The sequence below is a fragment of the Euprymna scolopes genome, chromosome 19 (assembly GCF_053919585.1).
Source record: "Euprymna scolopes isolate OS-2025 chromosome 19, ASM5391958v1, whole genome shotgun sequence".
In the NCBI taxonomy this organism is placed as follows: Eukaryota; Metazoa; Mollusca; class Cephalopoda; order Sepiida; family Sepiolidae; genus Euprymna; species Euprymna scolopes.
The window spans coordinates 126,280,101-126,299,834 of NC_136500.1; the positions used below are offsets into that span (position 1 = coordinate 126,280,101).

Below are 19,734 nucleotides of genomic sequence, written 5' to 3' on the forward strand. Positions count from 1 at the left end.
CAAACAGAACTTTCCTCATATGTACAAATAAGGTTTGTCATAAAATTGTTATACTATTTATAGGCTGATTCAATTTTTATTCTCTGCTTTGATATTACTAGTTAAGTGATCTCATTGTTTTATTTTTTGTTTTCACGTATATCAGGCTGACACAAGGCTGTTGGCTCTGGAGGCTCTCCTTGGTGCATGAATTACATAACATTATGGTATGTTTATAATTCAGGAAAAGATAATTGTTGTATATTTTAATTTAATTTTTTTTGTTTGTTTTTCTGTTTTCTTATTTAAAAAATGCTGGAATTGGACGAGATGTGGCAAAGATGCTGTCGAAATGTGGTGCCAAAACCTATGCCCTCAGCAGGACTGAAGAACACCTGAAAACATTAGTAGCAGAGGTCAGATAATTTTTTTTTTTTTTACATATTATATAAATAAATGAAAATAAATTAAAAAAACATGCTTATCAGGTCCAGAAGCCACTCGACGTTAAAAGTTAATGAGATGGATGAATTGTTAGTTGAATGATGAATAATATTTTTTATTTTTTTTATTACATTTTCATCCCAAACAAGGCGCATTGCCACTTTGGTGTAGGGGGCTACTATGAGGGGCAACAGCTACTGGGATACTATGTAGGGAGTTGGGCAGCAAGATGTCAGTTCATTATTAAAGTTGTAGATGTTGCATGGATTTTATTCAATAAATATTTCTAATTCCATTTCCTTTTTCTCTCTCATATGAATTAAATAAATTTTAAGTATGTAATTAAATTCTAACTTGCAACGTCAATTTTTAGAATTAAATATTTAAACTTTATGAATGTAATACTTTTTTTATGTTAATATTACTAATTTTCATTCAATTTTTCATTCAATTTTTGTATGTTAATATTACTAATTTTCAGCTGTTTTTATGTTAATATTACTAATTTTCAACTGTTTTTATGTTAATATTACTAATTTTCAACTATTTTTATGTTAATATTACTAATTTTCATTCAATTTTTCATTCAATTTTTTTATGTTAATATTACTAATTTTCAACTGTTTTTATGTTAATATTACTAATTTTCAACTGTTTTTATGTTAATATTACTTATTTTCAACTGTTTTTATGTTAATATTACTAATTTTCAACTGTTTTTATGTTAATATTACTAATTTTCAACTGTTTTTATGTTAATATTACTAATTTTCAACTGTTTTTATGTTAATATTACTAATTTTCAACTGTTTTTATGTTAATATTACTAATTTTCAACTGTTTTTATGTTAATATTACTAATTTTCAACTGTTTTTATGTTAATATTACTAATTTTCAACTGTTTTTATGTTAATATTACTAATTTTCAACTGTTTTTATGTTAATATTACTAATTTTCAACTGTTTTTATGTTAATATTACTAATTTTCAACTGTTTTTATGTTAATATTACTAATTTTCAACTGTTTTTATGTTAATATTACTAATTTTCAACTGTTTTTATGTTAATATTACTAATTTTCAACTGTTTTTATGTTAATATTACTAATTTTCAACTGTTTTTATGTTAATATTACTAATTTTCAACTGTTTTTATTATTTCGCTTCACATTTTTATCTTTATGAACATTCCTATCATAATTGGAATTATTTTTATTTTATTATCAGATATATGCATTGACATCTTTTAAATCTCTTAAAATTTTAATGCAAAATTCTATTTTAAAAATAGTTTTACCTTAAATTGTCTTAATTTACATTTTTCTTTCTCTTGTTTAATTTTTTATGGTTTGTTTTTACTTATGATTTTTTTTTAAATTAAAATATATTAAATTATCAGTAACATTAAAAAATAATTAACTTTAAATTAAATTATGCCTTTTTTTTACATAAATGATTTTATGGTCGTAAACACTTAAAAGCATTAGACCATTTAATTTGACAAACTTCTAATTTTCAATCTTTATTAGTGGTGCCATATGAATTCAAAGACATTTTTTTTTTCAGATATTCAACTAATATTATGAAGTATTTATCTTAAAATCTCACAGATTATAATACACTAAAAAGGGACATTAATAGTTTATTGGAAATTGATATTATTTACCTAGGTTTAGGGTTCCAATATTGAATCAAAACTTCTTGCCAGCAAAAGTAGTTCAAAATGAGAGTCAGCCAACAAACCCAGTTATCTATTATAAAGTGAAGTCGTATTCCTATCTGTTTAATATATACAAAAGGTGCGCTCGATATAAATGCAGGTGTAATTCAGGGGTCGGTCATGAACCTTTATTATTCCTGATATTCATAAATGATCTCCCTGATAAAATAGTCTCTGAGATAGGTGTATTTACTGACGACACCACACTGTATAACAGCACGAGGAGAAAACAAATGAAGACATATCTAAGGCAATGGCGGCAACCCTAGTCTGTAATGGAATGGGGTCAGAAATGGATGGTAACATTCAACGCTGCCAAGACTAAGCTCGTTTCCTTTAATAATTACATGAAACCTTACCAACCACCAATAGCTATGGCTAAAGATAAATTAACTGAAAGTATTTCATTCAAACTCCTCAGCTTAATGTTCACGAGGAACATAAGTTGAAACAGATACATTGAGAGCATTGCCAAGGCCGCTGTGAAGAAGGTGGGCTCTCTCTACCATGCTAGAAAGTTACTTACGCCAGAAAGTATCCTATACCTCTACAAGGCGACCATTCGCCCATGTATGGAGTATTGTTGTCGCATTTGAGCTGTTGCATCTGCTACTAGTCTCTCACTTCTGGACAAAGTTCAAAAGAAAGTCGCCAACCTGGCATGTCCTGAACTGTTATCTAATCTTAAACCTCTGTCTCATCGATGAAATGTTACATCCCTCCGCCTGTTTTACAAGTATTTTAATGGTGAATGCTCTGACGAACTACAAGCCCTTGTACCCCCTTGAGGTAAATACCCCTGACAAACAACAAAGTCCCACCCCTACACAGTAGAGATCCCTAGATGTAAGAAAGCCTTCTACTTTAATAGTTTCTTCCCCGGAACTGCTAGACTTTGGAATTCCCTTCCGGGTTCCTGCTTCCCCAACTGTACTGACATGCAGAAGTTCAAGTGTAATGTAAACAGACATCTTGCTGCTCAACTCCCTACATAGTATCCCTGCAACTTATTTCCCTGATAGTAGCCCCCTCCATCAAAGTGGCACTGTGCTTTGTTTGGGGTGAAAATGTTATAAAAAAATAAAAAATATTATTCATCATTCAACTAACAATTCATCCATCTCATTAACTTTTAATATCGAGTGGCTTCTGGACCTGATAGCATGTTTTTCTTTTATTTATTTTTATTTATTTATATAATATGTTAAAAATGTGCTTAAAAAAAAGTTAAATAATCTCAACGAGAAAACTTATCATACTTGCTAATGTCATATCTCTATATATATAAAAGGCACTTTGTATATATGGGTCCTGGATATGACCTTAAATTATATCCGATGGTGAGGTCCCAGCTTGCAGGCTTTGGGGAGTATGGAGCCACCCTTTAATTGCCATTGCTCCCAGGTCCACTCTGACCCGGAGTTGTAGTACCTGTTAGGGTTCCAACTATAGGTTAAATAGAAACTGACTTGAAAAAAAACAAATATATTCTATTAAAAATTTTTTTCAAAATCAATGGATTCGGCATTAAATAACCTGAAAAGGGTTGATATGCGGTAAAACAAAAACATCCAACTTGTATGTGTAAACTTGTTCCCTATAGACTCTGAAACAGCTGAACCGTTTTTTCTTTGTTTTTTTTTTATTTTCACTTAAATGTATTATTTTAGAAGTTCTACAGAATCTGCTCTGCTGGGCCTCAACTTCAGTATTCAATATGGTATCACTTCAATAACCAACATGGTCACAGAAAAGAACATAGAAAATCTTGTAGTCTATTTTTGTTCCATTGAATAAATTTACTTTCTTTTGTGTGTGTATTTTTTTTTTTTTTTTGTCCTGAAACATGTTCTTTTATTACAGTGCCCTGAAATTCATGCCGTTGTGTGTGATTTGAGTGATTGGGACAAAACTTGTTCCACAGTTACCTCCCTTGGACCCATTGATCTTCTAGTCAATAACGCTGGCATTGGTATCCTGAATTCGTTTTTAGAAGCTAAGAAAGAAGACTTTGAGCAGTAAGTTTAGTTATTAGTTTTTCAATTATTTGGTTTCCACAGTTATTTTTCTTTCTTTTTTTTAAGAACTTCTATTTTTAGACAGGAGAATTATTACAGCCCATTTTCCTTAAATTGCTTATTTTCAAGCTCATTCATTGGTTAGAGGTGTCCATATTTAACAGTCTTCCATCATGTTCATTAGTTCTTCTGATGACATCATCATAACTGGTCCACATATACATAATTTCTGGCCTTCCTTTTTTTAAAATTTTTTTGATTTCCACATTATTAGTTAGCATACACATTTATTGTTTGGGCTCAAATCAAGTTATTAAGTTAGATTTATGTCCAAGGAACCTATATCTAAAATTTCAATTGTTTATACCCAAAATTGGTGGAGGAGTTTGGTAGAGTTCTCAAAGGTCAAATCGTTAAACTTTGACCCCCTTAACAGCCAAATTTCTGGCCGAAAATGGATTACAAAGATTTTCCCAAATCTCCATACCCTGTATATTAAATATTGAGTCTGTAAACTGAAAATTGACAGTTATTGTGTAGGGAAATGTACATACACACTTTCACTTTTATAGATATATAGATAATCATTGCAAAGTTTTTTCAGTCTTGTTTTAATTAAAAATTATTGAAATTAGTAGGGCTTTTTTTAATAAAAATTATTGAAAACACTTTTTGTGCTATATTTTTTAAAGAATAATTATTGAAAACACCTTTTAAAATCTTTTAAAACTATAGTTTGTGTGTTTGCTATTATATTGTATTTGCCTCATAACTAAAGACGTCTTAATACATAATGTGTATTTGAATAATTTTGACTTTCAACCTTTCAGGACATTCAGTGTCAATTTGAATGCAATAGTGAATGTATCACAGGCAAGTCAACTTTGATATTTCTGTGAATCTTCAAGAAAAAAACTTAATTTTCTCAAGGTTATTTTAACTCTTTTTGTTTATAAGCAAACTAAAAAAGTCATTTATTTTCTTTTTGGTTAACAACACATTGCATCAATTTCTTTTTAGAAAAAAATGAAAAATAAACACATTTATTCACCATTGTCACTAGTTTTGTATTATTAGAGTGGGCTATTGTTCAGGAGAGTTGGAGAAATGTCTGAAATTATAAAGCTTTCTGAAACAAAAAAAAATGTCTGCATTTCATAAATAAAAGCCTGTTAGTAAAACTCTGAGAAAGCAAGTTAATATGTTTAATTGCTATGTATGTATGTATGTATATTATTATTATTATTATTATTATTATTATTATTATTATAATATATATTATTATTATTGTAATATATATATATACTATTATTATTATAATATACATATTATTATTATTATTATAATATATATATATATATATATTATTATTATTATTATAATAATATATATATATATATTATTATAATAATATATATATATTATTATTATAATAATATATATATATATTATTATAATATATAATATATATATATTATAATAATATATATATATTATTACAATATTAATAATATATATTATAATAATAATATATATATATATATTATAATATTAATAATATATATATATTATAATAATAATATGTATATATATATATTATAATATTAATAATATATATATTATAATAATAATATATATATTATAATATTAATAATATATATATTATAATAATAATATATATATTATTATAATATTAATAATATATATATATTATAATAATAATATATATATATATATTATAATAATAATATGTATATATATATATATTATAATAATATGTATATATATATATTTTTATAATAATAATTATATATATATATTATTATAATAATAATTATATATATATATATTATTATAATAATAATTATATATATATATATTATTATAATAATAATTATATATATATATATTATTATAATAATAATTATATATATATATTATTATAATAATAATTATATATATATATATTATAATAATAATTATATATATTATTATAATAATAATTATATATATATATATTATTATAATAATAATTATATATATATATATATATATATATATATATATATATATATAATGATTATGTAATTTATATGACTAAAAAAAAACAAAATATTCCAATTGTTGCATCTTTAAGTAAGTAGTTTGTATGGACTCTGTTTTGGTCAGGGAGACTTTTTTTTTTACATGGAGGTCACCACTTATCAAGGCCCAGAAGCCACTCTGGGATAAGGGTTAATGCGTGTATAGTAATCAATGGGATAGTAATCGTTAGTAATGGAGATTTGATAAAGTGTCTTACTTAAGGGGGGGCGGTTCATCAGGAATTTGTTTATATTAGACTTAAAGACATCCCAGTTGTAGTCAGGTGGATTTTCCTGTGTTAAGTGGCATAAGCCATTGAAAAATATATTCAAATGCATTTAGGTGATCCTCAATGATCATTGCTGTCTTCATTGTCGATTTTGGGGTTCTTGCTCATCAGATCAGACCCCTATTTTTTTTTTTGCAAAATTAATCATTCCCCTTTTTCCATTTGCAAGTCAGCCAATGAAAAGGAAGCGCGTGTATTCAAAAATTAATAATAAAATTGCTATGTTCTTATCGAGTCGATTCATTTATTGGATCATTTAATCTAATCAAATTATTTTTTTTAAAATCATATGGGACTCATAGATTTAAACTTAAAGTAAAACTATAACAACGCAATCATAAATAACAGATGGAGTTTTAAATTACTGAAGTTAAAATACATAACCAAAACTTTCAGATGCCATGCTGGTTATAATTGTGGTCATATATTTCAACTGATTTTAAACGCTTCCTTGCTCGGCTAGTTGTAATAACTTGCAAATATCATAGTCGAAATTCTGCTGGGTCTCCCTGCTGTTGGCGGCCATTTACTTTTTTTTTTTTGACTCCATGCCTAAAGAAACTTCAGCCATATATATATATATATATATATATATATATATATATATATATTAGTTCTTATTATGAATATTTCATCTAATCTTATATGTATTATAATACATACTTAAATAATTGCCACTTATATACTACTAGAAAATAAATGTAAACCTAAAATATTTTGTGACTTCATCACCACCAGAACACAAGATTTTATGTTATTGACATAAATACACCTGTTTGTGTTGGCAAAAGTGTGTTCATTTTTATGGTGCTTATTGCGATCAATAAATCTTTTGTTTAAGCCAAGATATGTTCATCTAAACCGCAAGAACTTTCTTGTCAACCTAAATAATTTTCATGTGCATAATATATATTTAGATGATTGCCATCAATAAACATGACCAATTTAAAAAGAAAATGTTCTCTTTAGCAGTTTCTCTTAGTTTTTAAAAATTTATCACACATTTTTTTTTCATTTTGGATATTTTTTCTTGATGAAATAATTCTATTCACTGAAAATTGTTTCAAAATTTGTGCACTTCAGGTGGTTGTGAAAAGAATGATTGCAGATTCACGCAAAGGGTCTATCGTGAATGTCTCCAGCCAAGCGTCTATTATTGGACTGAAAAATCATGCTGCTTATTGTAGCAGCAAAGGCGCCCTTGATGCACTCACCAGAGTTATGGCCTTGGAACTAGGACCTTTTGGGGTGCGTGTGACCAGCATATATTTCATTAAAACTTTTCAAATTTTGAAATAATCTCTTTTCAAAGGAAAGCATTTCAGTTGTCAACTTTGAACTTTAAAGCGTGTAAAATTTTAAGGGGGATGTTGTAGTTTGCTTGGAATTATTTGAAGATTATGACAATCAAGTCTTGTAGGGGAAAAAAAAAAAAGAATACAGGGTGACCAAAAAAAACGGGCCCCAACTCTAATTAGGCCTCGTTTCTTAGTGTTTTGTCCGAATGAAATGAAACTTTGGTCATAACTAGTTTATTATATTCAAAACATCACATCAAAACACTAGGGTCTTTGGCCTTTGTTTTCTCCATTGACTGTAAAATGCTCAGAAAAACAATTGAATGTCCACTGTTTTTTTTTTGGGGGGGGGGGTCACCCTGTATGTGCAAATTTTTTTCTTCTCCTGGAGATGAGTTATACCTCAAAGATTGAAGAACTTAACACCACATTACCGTCCTGGTGCGATACATCATGTTGATAAATATTTTATAATGGAAAAACTCAATCATGTTCTGCAAAGCTAAACAAAATTTTTGTTTCTGTATAAAACAAGCAAACCAAACACCATGAATAAATATTTAAAGATATAAAGAACTTGAAGTATAAAAACGTTTTACAAAAATGACTGAATTCAGCATTAAAGAACTGGAAAAGGGTTGGTATGACATAAAACAACCAAACCAGAATTCCGTCTTTTTTGCGTCACTTATATTGAAATAGATGGAGATCTAAACTGGCAGCATCCGAGGCTCTTCAGATAATGGTCACTGAACAACGTGGTATCTAGCATTCAAGTGATTCCTAGATGCAGGTTCTTGTTGCTGAATAAGAGATCATTTGAATCTAAATATCACAATGCAACTTGACGGCAATAAATAAACGAGCAAGGCGGTATTAGTCAACATCCGTGCATAATGCAGCCAAAGAAACAGAACACATGTCCTCGCATTCATTTGGTCCTTCGAGATGAACAGGGGTCAAGTATTCAAACGGTGACCACTACTATGGTAACTATCTTGTTAGCTACAACTATCGAAGAAGAATACTCGTTTCAGCACAAGTCAAATTAATTTCCGAACAGAACAGTTTTGCATCACTTTTAAGTTCCATTACGAAATTTAAAATAACAGAATATACTAAACTTTATGTTTGGAATCCTTGTTGTAATTTTGATCAAGATCCATTAGATGATTTTGATTCTAGAAAATGTCTCAACCTAATTAGAGTTGAGGCCCGTTTTTTTTGGGGGGGGGGGTCACCCTGTATATATATATATAATGTGTATGTGTTTATAATAGATGTGTGCTTATAATGCTAATGTAAAGTAAACCCAATTAGTGCAATATGAAAAGAATAAAGCAACAGAAAGTGCTTCTTCATGTTTTGAATTATTTAATTTATATTTCAACGTTATAACTTTATTTACAAAATGTTTCAAAGTAACAGTCGTGAATCATGATCTTTTTTTTTATGCCCCAATAAGACTTCACTTATATTTTGAATTTTTTGGTTTAGATTCGTGTGAATTGTGTCAACCCAACTGTGGTATTGACAGAGATGGGCTTGACCTACTGGAGTGATCCAGCCAAATCTGAAGCCATGCTCAATCGAATTCCATTGAAAAAATTCGCTGGTAAGTTAAAAGATTTTAGCTTTTTTCATTGTCCCCCACCCCCAAGGATTTTTCTATTTTTTAGTTTGAAATTGCATTTTCATTGCTGAATGGGCAGATACTTTTATATGCATCCAGGCACCTCCAACAGAACTTTGATTATCGGCTGTCACACTTAAAATATTTTTGTTGATCTGTTATGCTTAACTAGCTAACAGTGCATAATAGTCAACCACCTCAGCAGAAATAACCTTCTTAGTGACATGCAATATGGTTTCCGTTCTGCTAGATCTACAGCAGATGTGCTAACGGTTATATCTCATAAGATTAGTGAATCTCTCGACAAAGGCTTCCTTTCTAGGGCAATTGCTCTTGACATATCAAAGGCCTTCGATAAGGTATGGCACAAGGTCTACTTCACGAGATTTCCAGCTACGGTATAACTGGAAACGTTTTCTCAATTATTAAATCATTTCTCTCTGATAGGCTCATAAGAGTAGTGGTTGATGGGCAGAAATCAGAGGCCCACAGTATTAATGCTGGAGTCCCTCAGGGGTCCACCTGGGCCGAACTCTTTTCCTGATCTACATCAATGATCTCCCAAAACACATACTTAAATCATTTGTGACATTTATGCTGATGACACGACCATCTATGGCAACACATCAAAGGCCGTAAATGACAAAGTTCTCTCTGATTCTCTCTCCTCTGATCTTGAGCGCATGGTACAGTGGGGGAAGAGGTGGCTGGTTACTTTTAAAGCATCCAAAACCAAGCTTCTATCTTTACATCATCAACGCTCTGAACCCCATCTGGCATCAATTGAAATGGATGGCTCTCGTCTTGGGGAGGCTCCATGTTTTGACAAGCATCTGGGATTGACCTTTACTCTGAAATGGAACACGTGCATCAAGTCTGTTGCCAAGGTCGCTGGAAAAATGGTAGGATCCTTCTACCATTCCAGAAGATATCTCACTGCTGGTGCAATTCTCTATCTATATAAAAGCCAAGTACATCCAAGGATGGAGTACTGCTGCCATATCCGGGCAGTAGCTGCTAAAAACAGCCTATCCTGCCTTGACAGAGTACAAAATAGTCTTTGTGTCTTAGTGGGGGGATGCCTTTTTCTCTTCTCTGCAACCTCTCTCTCACAGAAGAGACGTTGTGAGCCTGTCATTGTTTTATCATTATTTCCATGGAAAGTGCTCGTCTGAGCTCCAATCTCTGGTCCCCCCTCGCCAATCTTTCACAAAAAACACCCGTCTAGCTGAAACTACTGTCAATAATTTTCCCCACTCTTTATCTATGCCTAAATCAAAACGTAGATTCCATGAGCAAAGCTTCTTTCTTAGAAGTGCACGCCTGTGAAACTCTTTTCCGTTTGCCTGTTTCCCACCTGACTACAACTTGGATGTTTTCAAGTCCAACATCAATAAATTCCTGATAAACCGCCCCCTTAAGTAAGACATTTTATCAGATCTCCATTACTAATGATTACCGCGATATTGTCCCATTGATACATGCAATAACCCTTATCCCCCGAGTGGCTTCCGGGCCTTGATAAGTGGTGACTACCATGTAAAAAAAACATTGAATTTTCTCAAAATTTCCAATTCTGATGTAAAAAGAATGAGAAATGTTGATTAAAAATTATGTTTTCATAATATCCTCCTCCATCCCCCTATTATTTGACATGAAAATAGTTTAACAATATGGTCAAGCTGAGATAAGTAGGTCCCGCAGACGAGCCTCGTTCTGATATTCAGAAAATTTAGGTTAACAACTGGTGAAGCTACCGAAAAGTCACCCTTTTGAATAAAGAAGGATATAAACAATATTTTTAAAATTAATTTCTTAATTTTGCTTAAAAACAAAATGTCAACACATATAAAGAAAATATTTTAGAAAATAATTTCTTAATTTTAAATAAAAATTGATTGTAAAGAAATCTTTTTTTTTGTTTTAAATAATTATTGAAAAATATTGCAAAGTGTTTACATAGCTGGTTCTTTGGGATAATAGGGGCGCCTGAAACCTCTTTTCCAAAACGAAAAAAGCTTGAGTGTTTTTACTATTTTAAAGCTTTTTTTTTTTTTAAGTTTGAAACACAAGTAGTGGCTAGTTAACTTAGAACAACAAGTGCGCATGGCGGAAATTCTTCAGGGTTTAAATGTATTATAATGCTTTTATGGTGGTCAAAAAAAGTTTTTCAGCTGCCATATTACTTCCCATTTACTTGCCTCCCCACGTGGGCAGAGTTAGACACAAGGTCGGTTTTTAATGTAGAGAAGCATTTATTACTAAAAAAACGAAATGGTGAAATATAAAAGCAAGTTAAGCTAAAAGTTAAAAAAAAAAACATGTTTTATTTTTTTAATTCCAAGAATTAAAGAAAGAAAAAAATTCAAAGAAATGTTGAACGTTTATTGCTATAAATATAACGAAGCACCGGTGTCACATTTCATACAACCTAACTGTCAAGATTTTTCAGAACGAGGCTCGTCTGCTGGACCTACTTATCTCAGCTGCGCCAACAATATTTATATGAATATTTAATTCAAGAAAATTTATGTCAAAACTTGTAAACGTTTCGGTTGCTGTAACTTTAAACTGTCTTCCTGTGTATCTTGTCAAACTCGGGAATCTTTTTACCAAACTCGAATCTTTCTTTGTTTTTAGTAGTGACATAATGAATAAAGTATCTAAGTACAATTCACTTCTAAGTGAAGCTTTTCTGGAGGTCCAAGGTTCAATCTTTAGTGCGGTGTGGGAAGTACAATGAATACAATTGAAAATTACGCAAGACTTCTACTTGGTCATCGCTGATAGATTAATAAATTTATAAGGTAATAATGGTTTTTATTATTGGTATTATTGACACTTGAAAACAACTATAAAAAATAATATTAAGGAAATTAAAATTTGTTATTCTCATTACAAAAATGCTAAATCTTTTGCACATACATACATCATCATTATTATTATATATGTATTATTATATATGTAATATATATACATACACACACATTGGTCTTTATTATGGAGAGTTATTAATTGTGCCTTTTTTTCCAGAGGTTGAAGATGTTGTCTACACCATTTTGTTTCTGCTGAGCAATAAATCCATGTCAACCACCGGTTCTGTTCATCCTGTTGATGGAGGCACCCTTTGTTGCTAATAAATCTTTGACTTGGATTCCATTTTTTTTTTTCTCTGAACGATTCTACTAAGTCTTCTTTCCAGAAAATGTTCAAAAATTATGGTGCTAAAAATAAAAAATTGTGTTTATGCAAAACTTTGAAACAATATAAGTAAAAATTTTCTCCTCTGCGTGTTTTGTCATTTTTTGAAAGTGGGAACTATTCCCAATATGTTATGCATTATTCTATTCTCATTGTGAACTATACATATATATATATATATATATATATGCATGAATAAATATATATTATTCCAAACAATTTAAAACAAAAAAACTCGGAATAACATTTTTGCATGGCTAATGACCCCCTCATTCTAAATCCGAAAGGTGAAAGAAAAACTCCTTTTAAGAAGTAAAATATTCAGAATTTTAGGTCCAATGGCTTAAATTTCAAAATGCAAAAACATCCAGTTAAACGTTCATAAAAGAAATTGGTCTTTTCGGTTGTACTGCATTTGCAGAAAGCTAAAATTCAGTCAAGGAAAAGTGCAAATGGATACATAACCAACAAACATACGCTTCCATTGTTTTTTGTTCCCCCCCCCCAATTGTTTAATGTATATATATTTTTTAACTGTTTTTCTTACAATTTATGATTGAATATCATAAATTGTTTTTTTATCTAATGTATCAACCAGCAAATTTCTAGCTTTGCTGCAATCATAATTTGCTAATTGCTTACCGTCCTCTGATTAGAAGAATAGCAAGAGTGATACTATTCACATTCCCTAAAGTGTTAAGACACACAAAAAGAGTGGAAAAACTAAAATAAAAAGAGGAAATAAGTATAAGAAGCAAGGTTAGTAGAAAGACAATTGGGAGTAAGTGGTTCACTAAAGCACACAAAGATCATCTGAACTAGGATTGTTAATCAAGTTATGGTGGCCAAAAAACCGGACATAAAGGTCGAAATATTCAGAGGTAGTTCACAGAGAGTTTTAGTGGTGGCAATTAGTTTTGTGACAGTTTTACAACAATTTTTCAGTTAGAGATAGTCGATTGCAGGTTGCTGCTTGGATCAGATGAGAAAAGTTTAGGAGGCAGAGATGACCTGACATCAACCAAGGTGTGAACGTTAGCGGTAAGACGGTTAATCATGTCACACACATGCAAAGTACAACTGATATTTGCAGAATATGTGTTGTGATTTTTTTTATGTTTGTGAGCCATTGCGGTTGCTCCTACTGCAGTGAGAGACGATGACATGGAAACGGTGTTGAGATTGGCGATTGTTGTGGGCGGGGGAACACATGGTTACACACAGGCGATACTAAGAATATAATTAAGGATTACTTAAGATTTCTACCTGGTCATGGCTGACGAACTGAAAACAATGTCTTGTAGAATAAATATAGATTGCAGTTTGAAATTCTGTACAGATTTCAAAGTTACACATAAACAGTCCGACAAGACACATCTGAAGAAGGCCAAAGGTGGCATCAGCCGAAACGTTGTGGGAAGAATATTCAAGATGAAAAGAGTATAAAAATCCATCAAAGATGTTTAGTTTTATTAAGATTATACAAATTAAAACAAAGGCCAACATATAAAAGCCACAGTCAGTTTATTATTTTGAAAATTTTAAAATAAAGCACCAGTTTCGATATTCAAGTAAAAAATAACAAAAGAAATGATCCTTCACTTTATGGCCATGAACTAAATTGACAATATTAATCCAAAAGAATTGATTGTTGAGTTTTATTGAACCACAAAAAGATGACTTTAAGGTGCAGCAATACAACTCTATAAGAGACTGTCGATTGATTATGTGTTAGTTTGAAATAACATTTTCATTGGTCTGTCAAACTTTAGTTTGAAATAACATTTTCTTCAGTCTGTAAAGCTTCAGCTTAAATATCATTTTGTCATTTTATCAGCTTCAATTTAAAATAGTATTTTCATTGATCTGTGATGCTTCAGTTTCACATAGCATTATCGTCAGTTTGAAATAATGCTTTTTTTGTTCTGTTATGCGTGTTTGAAACAGCATTTTCTCCAGTTTGAAATAGCATTTTCGTTTCTAAACCTTGAATAAATGCATCTCAGATTCTCTATTCTTATATTATGATAGAGAATAAAGATGAACAGAAATCCAATTTCTCTTTACCCTTAAGAACTCGAAATAATCGTTGCATCAAATTTTCGACAAGCAAATTTGGCATTTTATGATTTTACTATAAGAGATTATCCTAGGATCCTTTTTCCCTGACGTAAAGTGAGCATAGGATTGAAAAGAATCTAGCTTCTGACATTAGTAACATCTTACTAATGTCTGTGTATGTATATTCATTACTGTACTCTCCATTGTAATAAACTTTTCTTTCTTCCTTTATACTGATGTAGCAGGTGTTCTTTCAGCTCAGTAACAAAGATAAAACCGGAGAAAAACCCATTCAATGTGACTTCTGCATCCAGAAATTTGCATGGAACAACACGCTCCAGAATCATCGGAGGATTCACATCAGGGAAAAGCCGTTCCAATGTGAAATCTGTGGAAAAAAATTTGCCCAATCCGACAAACTCTGACGCCACAAACAAATGCACCTGCAATGGATAAAAAAAAGGGAAGAAAATCTCCACTAGAAACAAGCAGTCATCGACATCCACAACGCCCTCTAAAAAAGCTGACGATTATCCACAAAATGATTATTTATCGGTGCTATAAAAATATCCAGGTGTAATTTTAAATAAGATTTTTTAAGACTTATTCTAGTGGAAATCGCTCCAGACAGGGCGTGATGCCATTTGATGCAAGAAGTTAAAAAAATACTTGAATGTCAAAACTTAGTCAATGATTAAGTGTTACATGGATAGACAACACAAATTTGTCTCTTGATGCAATCAGAACTGATGAAATAGGAAGGAAATAATAAACCTTTCTTCCTTATTCTGATGTATCAGTTATTATTTCCATGCCGTAACAAGCCTACAACTTATTTTTAAATCTACAGAACATTATTTCAGTATAAAGTTGAAATGAAAAACATTGAAATTAACCACGGAATATTACACCTCCCTTCCATCTCTCCCCAGATAATTTATCCCCATTTTGGTTCGCTATTTGAAACAACACGTTTTAAGTTGGTAATATCACTTCATTTGCTATTGATCCTGGGTTTGATTCTTGTTTCTCCGAAATGCGTAAAACTCCAAAATACACTTTATCAACTGATAGGTTTGTTTTGTCAAAACTTGGAGATATAATGAAATAATGACTGCAAAGAACTTATTTTCTTCCTCTTAAAATCAAACAGAATTTCCATGAACAGAGTCTCTGTCCAAGAACTTCCTGTGAAACAGATTACCACAGGGTTGCTTACCTGTAAGTTAAAATCGTCTTCAAATCCAATGTCAACAAATACTTGACATAAACTGTTTGTGTAAATAATCAATTTTTTTTTCTTTTTCGTTCTGTTAATCATTTTCAATCGTTCATATTTGTCATCATTCATCTATCCATCTTTTTTTAACCATTATCTTTGAGTGGTTTCTAGCCTTGATAATCGATGACATTAGTAAAAAAAAAGAAACAGTTGCTGTTGAGATTTTGGAAGTTCTGAAAGCTTTGATTGAATCTTTTTTTGCGCGCGAAGCAGTGTCTGTAACTGAACCGGTTGTTCAAATTTCACTCAGATGCACAAAATGTGTTATAATATTCACAATTTGCTCATAAAAATATGAATTTTTGTCTGTTCTTTTTTAATTTTTCTTTTCATTTCTTCATTTTGTATATATATATATATTAAAAACCAACACAACATGTTTGAGTTCTGCATCAGTTCTCATTTGTCTCAAGGGAATCATCATTCAGTAATGAGAATTCTGATCCAGCTGATGGATGCGAAGACGCATCACTCAGCTCTGTGTCGAGCCTCGAGTAAAGACTTAAACTCGGGCTGTGAGGTGATGAACCTGGTTTAAGCCCTGAGGGACTCATCGCTTCCGGGTTACTCTTGGCCAATTTCTCTGCTTCAAATTTCTCTTCTTCTATCCGAATGAAATCAAACACAGATTTGCTCAAGCTGCCTTCGTCTAAGGGATTATCCTTTTCTTCGTGCTCCCCTTGAATATTTGGATAGGTATCAGGCAGATTGCTCGTAACCTGTGAGTCAAGGCTGGGACTCATCTCTTCTGGAGAAACCTCATCTTTGTAGTTTGATTTGGTTGCGTTTTGATTCATGGGGAGAATATTTTTGTGGGCCGTCAGCTTTTCTAATGTACGGATTATCTGGAACAAAAAAAAAACTTAAGTTAGAGAAAGATGAAGCATACGAGAGAAGAATGCATAATTGGTTATCCAGACTTTAGCTTTGATTGCCCTCTACTCGTTGTGCTGTTCGGATGGAAGAATCTAGTGACTGCTAGGTTTTCATTGTATGGGTAATTTATTTCATAAACGTCTCACTAGACAACTGATCATTATGAAATAAAGTTGCAATGCAAATCTAATTTTATAATCAGATTTAAAAAGGCAGATCTAGTTTTTTTTTCAGAATTTTTACCATATCAAGCATTTTTGAAGAACAATGTTCCATATAACAATCTAATGAAAGTTAGTCTTTATATAAAGTAAAGCTTGATCTGATTCTCAACTTTGTTGTCATGAAAATATTTCTGCTTACAAATCAATATTTGATTCTAACTAACCAGCTTATTGGGTGGATCCTGGCAGCATGTTTTTAAAAATAATGAACAAATCAATTTGATTTCATTTCTTTCATAAAATGATTTTTCCCAGTCAGAATATTTTTCAATTAGAGAATGAAATAATGGTCAACTGAAAAAGCAATGTTTACAAGGAAGAGAGAGTGAGAGATAAAGAGCGAGCTACTTCATAGTTTATAGCAGGTGACATTCTCTGTCTCTTTCTGTAATTAAAAAGAAGGGTGTTGTGTTATAAAAATAAGACACATTCACAACTAGGTTGTTTCTCTGTCTTTCCTTTAAGTAGTACAATAGCTCAGTTGGAAGTGTCAGGTTAGAGTGTTCGAGGATGAATTTGGAGATGTGCCAAGAAAATGAGTCAAAGTTTTTCAAAAGACTGATTACACAGGATGAAACCTGGGTCCATCTCTATGATCCAGAGATCAAAGCCCAGTCAATGCAGTCGAAGCACTTGGACTCACCACCCCCAAAGAAGGCAAGGGTGCAGCCCTTTGCTGGTAAGGTCATGCTCACAGTCTTCTGGGACCAGGACGGAATAGTGATGACAGATTTCCTGGCAGAGGGTACCACAATTATAGGAGCCTATTATGCTTCTCTTTTGAGGAAATTAAGGAAAGCTATCAAAATCAAGAGGCAGGGCAAGATCAGCAAAGGTACACTCCGGTCCACAACTCGCATGTCGCCAGATCAGAAGCATGGGTGTGTGGTTATGAAATCCTCCCCCATCCTCCCTACTCTCCTGACTTTCACCTCTTCCCAGCCATGAAGTTGTTTTTGAAAGGAAAGCGTTTTCACAGATGATGCAGCCTTGATTTCTGAAGTCATGTCATCGTTAGAGGACCAAGCTGGGGTGTTCTACAAAAACGGTCTCCAGATCTGCATCAAACGGTGGGAGAAATGTATAACTCTGGGTGGTTTATATGTAGAGAAAGACTAATAACTGTGCCAAGTTTTGTTGCTTTACTACTATGGAAATTGGGTCAGGGTCATTACTTATTGCACACCCCATGTATCTGAAGGTCACTATTTCAATCACTGGTCATTTGACATCATTTTTTAATTTTTTTCTTCTTTCTTAAACTTTGTTGTTGCTCTCCGTAAAGATTAAGATAACATTACCTAAGCAACAATTTGTAGTTTTATAACAATTTTGATCATTTTATACTTTAATAACCAAATGATACTGTACTAATTAAATTTAACTTCTTGACACATCCTAGAAGCAGCTTATCCTGCCTTAGAGTTCAAAATAGACTTCATAACTTAGGGAGGATGCCCTGCAACTTTTCCCTGCAATTTCTTTCCCACAGAAGAGAAATTGCGAGCCTGTCTCTGCTATATTATTTTCATGGTAAGTGCTCGTCTGAGCTCCAATCTATGGTCTCCCTGGCCTGACTTTCACAAAAAAAGACTCATCTAGCTGAAACCACTATCAATAATTTCCCCACTCTTTATCTGTGCTTAAACCCAAACAATAATAGTAATAAGTATTTTCAATATTTCCTTCTACATTCTCTCGTCCATTTTTTCAATTTACTCAAGATGTTTTTATACGCATTAGAAAGATGTTTTAGCAGATAAGAATCTTTACATTTATTAGAACATCTGCTTTACTATTCACATAGGATGCCTACTCGAGAGAACTTGATTGTCATGAAAAACCCCTGTACAGAGAGACCTTAGGCACTCCAAGATAGTAGTCTAGTATAGCATTCACATTCTCCCCAGTAGATAATCACATTCTCTTAAGTAGATAATCACATTCTCTCTAGTAGATATTCACATTCTCTCTAGTAGATATTCACATTCTCTCTAGTAGATAATCACATAAAACTTTTGAAAGAAAACTTACAGCCATTAATTATAAGTGGTTTGCTATACTTATAGGTAAATATGCACTGAACAGATACCATAATACTTTAAATTCTAATTTTGATATATCTTTTAATTTAAATGCAAAAAAAAACAATTGGGACGCTGAAAACGTACACAGTAAAACAATATTGTCGCATTGATTATTTGTAACGCAAATTTTAAAAAAACATTTTCTGAGTTTTTTATTTATGTTGGTAGTGTAGAAGAAAATGTATGAATGTTTTTTATGAAAGGTGTATTAAAAAATGGAGAATAAATTAAAGAAAAAAGTAAGGCGGTGGGTAAATCCCTGTTGTAAAATGCTCTTATGGTTGTATGTTATTTGTAAGAAAATTGTGTTAAAATAACTTAAACGTAATACGGAAATGAACGATCTAAAAAAAAAATGCAGAAAGTATTAACAATCATTTATTTGGATAATTTAAAGGCGAAAAAAAAAATTGGGATGCTGAAAACATACACAGTAAAACAATGCGTTTTATCGTTGTGTTGATTATTTGTTTATGTATGCATGTGCAACCGGAAGTTGTAAACCAGATGTTGGGGTACAACACCCGTTACAGGGT

At 31.4% G+C, this 19,734-nt stretch overlaps 1 protein-coding gene across 1 annotated transcript; it reads left to right on the forward strand.

Moving 5' to 3' along the window:
- Positions 1-320: 320 nt before the first annotated feature.
- On the forward strand, positions 321-12,604 carry LOC145240352 (L-xylulose reductase-like). Its single transcript, XM_080103932.1, has 6 exons — positions 321-395; positions 4,008-4,162; positions 4,993-5,035; positions 7,620-7,784; positions 9,332-9,449; positions 12,501-12,604. The coding sequence occupies exons 1-6, from the start codon at positions 321-323 to the stop codon at positions 12,602-12,604; spliced, it is 660 nt and encodes a 219-aa protein (XP_079960058.1).
- The last annotated feature ends 7,130 nt before the right edge of the window (positions 12,605-19,734 follow it).

Bases quoted from the DNA above. Each gene is read 5' to 3' on its own strand.
- LOC145240352 (XM_080103932.1), top strand. From the start codon at position 321: ATGCTGTCGAAATGTGGTGCCAAAACCTATGCCCTCAGCAGGACTGAA. The intron at 396-4,007 runs GTCAGATAATTT...CTTTTATTACAG, and splicing joins TGAAAACATTAGTAGCAGAG to TGCCCTGAAATTCATGCCGT. The intron at 9,450-12,500 runs GTAAGTTAAAAG...CTTTTTTTCCAG, and splicing joins TCCATTGAAAAAATTCGCTG to AGGTTGAAGATGTTGTCTAC.